The 9574-nt window shown below is 44.4% G+C and overlaps 1 protein-coding gene across 1 annotated transcript in view; it reads right to left on the bottom strand.

Moving 5' to 3' along the window:
* Positions 1 to 2664: 2664 nt before the first annotated feature.
* The window catches only part of LOC109461616 (acid-sensing ion channel 1-like), a 16201-nt gene continuing 9291 nt past the window's right edge, over positions 2665 to 9574 (bottom strand). Inside the window, exons 5-13 of the mRNA XM_019757994.1 lie at positions 8428 to 8590; positions 7323 to 7436; positions 6459 to 6596; positions 5796 to 5948; positions 5351 to 5495; positions 4642 to 4698; positions 4080 to 4230; positions 3561 to 3652; positions 2665 to 3075 (exon numbers count right to left, since the gene is read on the bottom strand). Of these exons, the coding sequence (XP_019613553.1) occupies positions 2879 to 3075; positions 3561 to 3652; positions 4080 to 4230; positions 4642 to 4698; positions 5351 to 5495; positions 5796 to 5948; positions 6459 to 6596; positions 7323 to 7436; positions 8428 to 8590 (1210 nt within the window). The 3' untranslated portion in view covers positions 2665 to 2878. The remainder of the gene's footprint in view (positions 3076 to 3560; positions 3653 to 4079; positions 4231 to 4641; positions 4699 to 5350; positions 5496 to 5795; positions 5949 to 6458; positions 6597 to 7322; positions 7437 to 8427; positions 8591 to 9574) is intronic.

Below are 9574 nucleotides of genomic sequence, written 5' to 3'. Positions count from 1 at the left end.
GAACGCTACCTAAACTCATGGGTCGAGACAATGATGGAAGCTCCTTGGACTATAGGTGAGAGAACACGGTAAACAAACAATGCACAAGTCTATAGGAAGGCAACAAACATGCTCTGGGATCGTTCTTGCAAACGACAAGTGAACAAACAAACATACGATCATGGGGTATCGTGTGTCCATCATAATTTTGTTTCCCCACCGCTCACTCCCCCCAGCCAATTTCTGTCTAAAACCTTTTATACCCGGTAGTAAATTATACTTAGGCCTGATGGAGACTACAAGCTACAACCCTGCAGGTCGATCATAACTTGATTCCCCATCTGTGCTGGTTTCTCGGAAACCCCTTCAGAGCCTGGCAACAACCCAACACGTACGCCCAACATTGGAGCTTGGGCACTGACCTTTCGCTTATAAGGCCACAGCAAGTAAATTTTATGGATGACATCCTCCGCAGACTCCAAATCTAATGCGAGCGGGCGAAAAAAAACAAGGCAGGCCGAAAAAAAAGGTTCCTACAATGTAAAATTTTGACTCAATCAATGTACAAATGGTTTTGATTCAGAGGAACATCACATATACGCAGACAGCATCACATATCACTGCATCAAAGTAAGAAACAAAACATTAAATCAGAGCCTTTTCTGGTCTCCTCTCTTCCTAGTTATCTGCCATCCACCTTCCAGCATGGCAACAGACATCTTTGCCCATTTTCGGCATGTTGACCACTGTCAGAAGGCAACAAAATTTCTTGTTTTTTTTTTCAAAATCAGGCGAAAATTAATGCACGCGCGGATGTCATCCATAAAATTTACTTGCTGCGGCCTAAGTTATAGGGGGGCCCGCATGCCCTTTTTCGTAGAGCGCAAATATATATGTCAAATCGGCCGTTTAAATTCTACGTAGAGCGTAGACGGACCGCTCAAATTCAACGTAGAGCGTAACTGAGCGCATACTAGAAATTTTTGCGTACGTAATGCTCTGTTAGCCTGGGTACCATCCGGATTTTCTCTACGCAACGCTTGATTTTTTCAAGCGTTGCGTAGCGAAAATCCGGATGGTACCCAGGCTAACGGGCATGTACCCCGTGTTGTTTAGCGTAGAGCGTTGTCGGGACCCCCCCCCCCCCTTGCAGGCCCCCGTACAGCTATGAGACCAGACAAACACACTCAGCGCTTGACTTGAGAAACCCCCAACCTGGCCTCCCTTAAGGGGACTCCAGGTTCACTCACATCCTCATGGTCTGCACGTATACAAATGGTTGCCAGCAGACAGTAGTAAATTACACAAAGTTATAATCTGATCCACCATACCTGCCACACTGCCAGATTTGAAGTTCAGACGGCAAACAAACGTGGAGTGCGCCTGCGTCTGTCAGTGATCGACTCGCGGGCGCCTCGGCTAATTTCGTTTCAGCCGAACGTCGACGTCATTTCCGGGAAGGGGCCCGACCTCTGGATGGGGTCCAAGTTTTCTTCCCGACCTTAAGGCCGCACAACACAGTATTTATGGGCGAAAGTCAAAAGTAGTCCGGGCACAAAGTAGTGCTACACAATACTAGGGAAGGGTGCAGAGATTGTTTTGTGCATGGCATCGAGACAGAACCTGTGGTAAATGTTAGAGGAATACGTCAGTTTTGAGACTGTAAAAGTTGGATTATGGTGCGTGTTCAGTCGGCGCAGATTTGCGCTTGGATACTTGTCCCGCCTAGTACTGTGCGTTGGCTGCAGTTCCATAACCTCCGCAGTGGCGCTAATAAAAGAGGGCATGAGAAGAGAACTAGCCGGCAAATTTAAGCTCATTTTCACATATTTTGTACACTATACCCTGAAATTAAACATATCAAAATTCTGAACCTTGCTTGTGCACCCTAGTATGATTTTCCGTGAGTCGAAGTGAGTCACTTTGGGGTCCTTAACTATAGAAATCCCCATAGGGCTAAAACTGTGTTGTGCCGCCTTGACCGCTAGTAACATTCGGGAAGTGGTTGCGTTTCAAGCAGGGTCGGTTTGTACGTGTTCAGAATGAATAAACGGGGTTACGAAGGCATGAGTCGATAATTTTGTGATGGTGGGTTCACCGTTCAGTCATAATTTGATTTTTGTACGCGAAACGTGCTGAGAACGACTATAAAAGTTATAAGGAAAGTCATTTAAGACACATGTAGAAAATATCAGCACATTTTACATCTTAGCACATGCAGAGAAATCACAAATAAGAGGGAAGAAAAATATGAATAAATAAATCAGTCGCAGTGACCCTCTTGAAAAACTTGCCGGGGTACTTAGGCCACAGCAAGTAAATTTTATGGATGACATCCTCCCCAGACTCCAAATCTAATGCGAGCGGGCGAAAAAAAAAAACAAGGCGGGCCGAAAATAACAAGGTTCCTACAGTTTAAAATTTTGACTTAATCAGTGTACAAATGGTTTTGATTCAGTGGGAACATCACATATACACAGCCAGCATCACATATCACTGTATCAAAGTAAGAAACAAACATTAAATCAGTCTTTTCTTGTCTCCCTTCTTCATAGTTATCTGCCATCCACCTTCCAGCATGGCAACAGATATCTTTGCCCATTTCCGGCATGTTGACCACTGCCAGAGGTCAACAAAATATCTTGGGTTTTTTTCCAAAATCAGGCGAAAATTAATGCGCGCGCGGATGTCATCCATAAAAATTACTTGCTGTGGCCTTACGAACAGTTTGCATTATTAAGCAATACAACAACAATAAAATATGTGCCTACATATTTGAACATTTACAACGGTATGCAAAATATCAGCACTGCGAAAGCGACGATATATTTAAAAAAACAATTTCTACATATATTAGATATGAAATCTTAAGATCATTTCAGAAAACAACTTCTTCTTGCTATTGAAAGAAAATGTCGCGGCTTTTAGTGCTTTCTTCGGTTGTGTTTTTCCTTGCTGCAGGTTCCACGTTAATCGCGTGGGGGCGCTGCTTCCTGGTGCAGAAGCGGGAAAGTTTCAGGCCCAGGTACTCAGCAACCTCCAGGATCGTCATCACGCTGGCGCCTATAAACAACCCCATCATGCCACCCATGTTACCTGGGCAACGCAACAAACAAACAAATAAATAACAAACAAACAAACAAACAAATAATATTACTGATTCATCATCATTATCATTATTCTTGGTAAATGGATGTTGATATTTAATGTAAACTAGAGAAGTAACATTTGCAAAGCAAATGCATAATGTTTACCTTCAGACATGGTCTACTCTGTTATATCTTACTCAAACACATTCACATAAATGTACTACTAGTACATACATGTAATGTATGGTGACAGGAGCAAAGCAGACCATGAAATTGCAACATTATGTAACCCAACACCAGTCACTATGGTGAGAGACGTCAACAAATCAGGCCATTGGCCAGGTCAGAGGTCAGTGTTTGGAACGGCAGAAGAAGAAACGTAGCAAAAACAATATGTTTTCCTTCGGTAAACATAATTAGTTTTGTGATGCCCATGTGACCTGGGCAACACGAAAAACTAACAAATAAACATCTTTGTTGTTCCAAACATACTTGCGAGCTGTCCCGAGTCCACTGCTTTGAGCTGTGAAATCTTCTGGTAGTTCAGAGTGTCGTAGTAGATGTCCAGTACAACCCCGTTTTCTCTGAAACACACAGGACGGAACATTCATTTAATAGGTCACAAATGAAAGATAGTCGATGGCTACCTAGTTCTGTGCCTAACAACTTATTTGGTGTAATCTGTAGCCCAGTTGTGTACAAAGTCATTTACGCAACATTAACGTTACATCACTGATGGCAACTTTACTTGATGTAGTCTGGAGTCGGACCGTAGGTATCATTATGTTTACCGAAGGAAAACTCATTGCTTTTACTCAGTTTCTTCCTCTTCTACTTCTTCTCCAAACAGTGACCTATGACCTGACCAATGACATAATTTGTTGTTCTCTGTCACCATGGTGACTGGTGTTGGGTTACATAATGTTCTGCTCTGCTCATGTCACCATATGTTTGAGTTAGAGCACAAGTTCCTTATGCAACAGTAACGTTACAGCGCTAACTACACCTCACCTGATGTAGTCCGGAGTGAGGTTGTAGGCAGCGTTGTAGCTCTTCTTTGTAAGCCTGTTGGGGTATCCTGCGTACGTCACACTAGCGCCATATTTGGTCATGGTGCAGGGAATGGGGCAGTCGCATTTAAGTTCCCCTGCCACTAGCTGATCTGTGGGTGTGGAAAAAAGGCGAGGTGGAAGTATAGCTTTGGGTGGCACTGGTTTTGGGATAGTTTGTATGTATGGTTACAAAGTGGGTGGGCGGAGATTGGGTTTCACTTTATTGACAGGGTTTGACCGAGGCACCAGCTAATCTGTAGGTGTGGAAAAAAGGCGTTTGTTACCTTCAAGATGGAAGTATTGCTTTGGGTGGCACTAGCTGGTTTTGGGATGGTTTGTATGTATGGGTTCCGAAATGGTTGGGCGGAGATTGGGTTTCACTTGATTGACAGGGTTTGACCCTGTGTATGCTATTGGTCAATGAATACAGTAGGCAGGAAATGTACAATGAATACAACAAAATGTATCCTTTACAGGGTCTATCCTTTGATGTTTTGAAAATGATACAAAAAACGACATACTCAGAACTTGGTTGACGCACTGGAAGATCGGCTGTGGTTCGCAAGGCGTCGCTGTTCCTGTGAAAAAAAAGTGGAAAAAAGTGCAAGTTTGAGTATGAGCATTTTTCCACGTTTTCTTGGGGACTGGAAGGATCATACCGCTGTGTGGGTACGGGGGTGGAGTCTCCTATTTGACTGCCTTATCTCTAAACACATGGGGTGAATGACCTGGACCAGACGTCTGTCACCATGGTAACTGGAGCTGTAGCAGACACCCTGTGGTATTGGATTACATTATGTAGCAAGTGGCAGGACAGTGTTGAGGTTACTGAATATATGAATGTGTAAGAGTGTTGTGTTTGCCGTTTTAGTTTAAACTTGTTTCAGAGCTCACTTTTTGTTGTTTTCTTGGTGTATTTGCTTTCTAGTCTCTAATGGAGTGCTATTAGCTGGGGGCCCACATGCCCTTTTCCGTAGAGCGTAATCGGCCATTTTAATTCTACGTAGAGCGTAGACGGACCGCTCTAATTCAATGTAGAGCGTAATTGGCGCATTTTGCATAGAATGTATTCGCCGTTCTAGTTCTACGTAATGCGTTGTAGCCACTTAGAATTTAGCGTAAAGCGTAATCGAGAGGTTTTCTCAATTCAGCGTAATACGTAGCCAGCTCTCAAAATTTAGCGTAGAGCGTTGTCGGGACCCCCCTTGCAGGCCCCCTTAGATACTTTACCTGGTAGAAAGTAGGGAGTACACTGGCAGGCCTGCTCCACATGTCGACTGCGGCACTCCAGCAGGCAGGCCGGCAGCGTGTACGGGTCGTAATGTACCAGCTGCAGTTCCCCGCACTTACCCCAGGGGGGCTCGTGGTTACGGTACTGCAATAACCAATCACTCAATCAATCAATCAATCAATCAATATATCAGGGGAGAGATAGAGGGAGGGAGAGAGAGAGAGAGAGAAAGGGGAGAGGGAGAGAGACAGAGAGACACAGAGAGAGCGAGACAGAGAGAGGGAGGGAGGGAGAGAGGGAGTGAGAGACACACACACAAATAGAGGGAAGGAGAGAGACAGAGAGGGGGAGACAGAGAGAGAGGGAGAGAGAGAGACAGTGAGACAGAGAGAAACGGATGGAGGGAGACAGAGAGAGAGGGGGGAGGGAGGGACAGAGACGTACCCGAGTCTGTCTGACGGCCATGAAGGCGTGGTTTCCCGGCGCCAGTGCCACCGCCTGACTGTCCATCACCGGCGGCTCCGTCTGGTCGTGCAGAAGGACCCGGATGCCGACCTCTCCGTGACCTCCAGTACTCACCGTCTCGGTGGAAAATTGCTGAAGAAAAAATATGTTTCCTTCAGTCGTCAAATCGCGGGAAATTTCTGAAATGTAGGCGCTTAAGGGGTTTACGAATCTTAATGAAATGAGAGGAGTTTAGGAGTTGTAACTGCTATATATTCTAAAACAAATTAACATAAAATGCATTTCTAGTTTCAGAGTCATTTTTAGCGTTCATCTTTATTAAAAAAAGTATGCAGGACGAAGGCAATACATGTAAGGTATACTCCAAAGTTGACCATCCCCTCCAACTCTGCCACTAATTGCTACATAATGTAATCCAACCCTGCATGGTGTCTGCCACAGCACCAGTTACCATGGCGACAGAAGTCTGGTGCAGGTCATTGACCTTATGTGTTTGGAGAAGAATCAAGAGAAAACAAGATATTACATTTTCCTTCTGAACAAACAAACATATCCATGAAATCAGGAGCCATGTGCAGTCCGTTACGGAAAATAAACAAATAAATAAAATAAAACACAAATAAACAAACAATCAATCCGTACGTCCATGACATCCAGGATTATTTGCAGGCCGTTACTGCTGGGAAAGCCCGTCCCTTCCATTGTCTGTTGGAGCGGGCTGCTCCGGTCTCCGTTAAACGTGTAGCAGTTCCCGTATACGCTGTACGAGTGCGTAAAGTTCTGAGGAGGAAATATGAAAATATCAATCAATCAATCAATCAGCCAATTAATCAATCAATCAATAAATAAATAAATGAAATGTCTACGCTTATCAAGACATCGCCGTTAAACGTGTAGCGGTTCCCGTACACGCTGTACGAGTGCGTGAAATTCTGGGGGAGAAAATATCAATCAATAAGTCAATCAATCTATTGATCGATCAAACTTTATTGCACAACAATTCTAGCAAGTACATGTATGGCTGGTTCTTTAGATGTACTACATATCAAGCTGATATCTTAACTAACGTCTACGGTAATGCTGATGGGTTTTATAAGATGATATGACTAACAGTACACTACTTCACAGAGGTGACACGCTATATTTGGAACATGAAATAAAGAACAGTGAACAAACACCGATGCACAGTCATAGCCTTCTCTGGCATTCATATGAAGGTAAGTATCATAGAAGTTTGCGAAAAGTGAAATGATTGGCCAGGAGAGTGTAGGTCTTTTGGCCACTTATTCTCATTTTCCCTATTTGGCTAAATTTTGTCGTGTTTGAACCCGCGTTGTTTAGTCTAGTGGAGACTAGTACAGTCAAGTCTAAAAGACACCAGAAAAGCCTCTGGACGTATTAGACTGTATATTATATTATATTTGTTTTCTTTTTTAATTGTTATTGCAAATTGTTCTGTTGCCTACGAAAACAAACACAAACACACAAACACAAACAAACACGTACCTCTGAGTTGCAGAGCTGCCCCTTAAAAGTGCACCCGACCATCCTAGGCCATCCTCTCGACCCGATACCCAGGTCGAACCCTTTACGCCTGATGATGTCCGCTACATTAAATCCCTGGTGGGAAAACTTATATCATTATGAAAGTTCATCTGTGTTGGTAGTTACATGTTTAAAGTTAAAACTTTTGGTCCAACACAAAAGTTCTCTCACCTAGAGAGAACTTTTGGACACTGAACAAGACTATTTCTTGAGAGGGGTGAAGGAAGCCATATACATCAGGGCCCATCACCCTTTATTGAACCTCGACGGGGGCCGATATCGTCTACCAGATACCTTTGACCCAGTGTTGATTTCAAAGAAGCCACATGACAAGCCTCACTTGGTCAGTCTACTGAGGAAGACCAGAGTGACTGGTCGAAAGCTCTAGGTGAGGGAACTTTATTGTGTTGTACCAAAGGTTTTAACTTTAAACAAGAGAAAAACTTCAATACCCATACTGAGAAGAATAACTAGAAGTCTAAACTTAAGAGTTTCGAAGCAAACGCATTCACATAACGCCTGTAACCTTCACATGGGGATGCTCTGTGTACATGTAATTTATTTATCATTCTTTCTCAAACACATTCATATATACATGGTGACCAGCCCCTCCAGCTCCAACTCTGTCCTACCACTTGCTTATGACATAATATGTTAGTTCTGTCTCCCTCACTCTGTCTCTCTCTGTCCCTCTGTCTCTCTCTGTCTCTCTTTCTGTCTCTTTTTCTCCCTGTCTCTCTCTGTCTCTGTCTCTCGGCCTCTGTCTCTCTCTCTCTCTTTTTCTCTCTCTCTGTCTCTCTCTCTCTGTCTCTGTCTCTCTTTCCGTCTCTCTTTCTCTCTCTCAGTCTCTCTCTGTCTCTCTCCGTTTCCGCCTCTCTCTGTCTTTCTTTCTCTCTCTCTCTTTCTCTCTCTGTTTCCGCCTCTGTCTCTCTCTCTCTCTGTCTCTGTCTGTCTCTCTTTTCTCTCTGTCTCTCTCTCTCTGTCCCTCTCTCTCTCTCCTCATACTGCTATCCATGCTTGGTGCAGTCGTGTTCTATCATATCTAGCGAACATGCTGTGCTATTACCGTGGTGGGAGTAGTCGCTGATGTAGAGTTTACCGCACTGCTGCTGTTGTCAGCTGCCGGAAGGTCCAGCCAGGCCCGCAGTGCCGCTTCGTCCATGGAACTGCCGTACAACATGGGGGAGAGGTACTGCAGCTCCTCCATGGTCGCTAGGTCCAGATCCACTCTGTAATGAAGTGTTCAAGAATTCATTCTTTCCTATAAGTATAACTATCGCAGAGTGAAACTCGCTGTCACCAAGTACAGTAGGGGCATTGTCAATAGATAGCTTTAAACAATGTCTAGAGTTGGATGTTCAAGGGTTAGGTGTAACAAGTCGTTCGGTGTGATATAGCCAGCTGCCGCGTGCCTGCGAAGCTGGTGTGTTACGAAGGGCGGTTATACCGGGTATACAGATACAGATAATGTTGAACACATAGTTAAAGTAACACATACCATAAACTATAAACACACGCAATAAGCACACACTTGGGCCCCCCAACATAGGGGAGAGATACTATAGCTCACCCAGGGTCGCTAGGTCCAGATCCACTCTAAAACGTTAAAGACAAAGTAGTTAAACACATTTGTACAATGCATGTTTAGTATGTGACCATATCCTTACAGTCCGATCTGAGATTTTCAGACACAAAGTCTCAAAAAAACAATTTACAAACAAACAAACAACCAGACCCTATTGGAGCAATGTAAGGATGTAAAAGAACCTTGAAGGGCTCTCGATCATGACGGGGGGCGACACAGACTTCCGACCACCTTTAACCCCTTACTGACCTATGTTAATGCTCACCTGTTGTAGTTACAGATGGTGACGGCAGGAAACGTGATCTGGTCTGCGAACTCCAGCGTCATGTCCGTGACGGGGGGCGACACAGACTATCTTATAATGCTCACCTGTTGTAGTTACAGATGGTGACGGCAGGAAACGTGACGGGGGGCGACACAGACTATCTTATAATGCTCACCTGTTGTAGTTGCAGATGGTGACGGCAGGAAACGTGACGGGGGGCGACACAGACTACCCATGCTCACCTGTTGTAGTTACAGATGGTGACGGCAGGAAACGTGATCTCGTCTGCGAACTCTAGCGTCATGTCCGTGACGGGGGGCGACACAGACTACCCATGCTCACCTGACACATACACACTCTCTC

The sequence above is a fragment of the Branchiostoma belcheri genome, unplaced genomic scaffold (genome assembly GCF_001625305.1).
Source record: "Branchiostoma belcheri isolate BF01 breed outbred unplaced genomic scaffold, Haploidv18h27 scaffold94, whole genome shotgun sequence".
NCBI classification, from domain to species: domain Eukaryota; kingdom Metazoa; phylum Chordata; class Leptocardii; order Amphioxiformes; family Branchiostomatidae; genus Branchiostoma; species Branchiostoma belcheri.
Note: the sequence above shows the minus strand (reverse complement) of the source record. Positions and strands in the feature narration are given on the sequence as shown.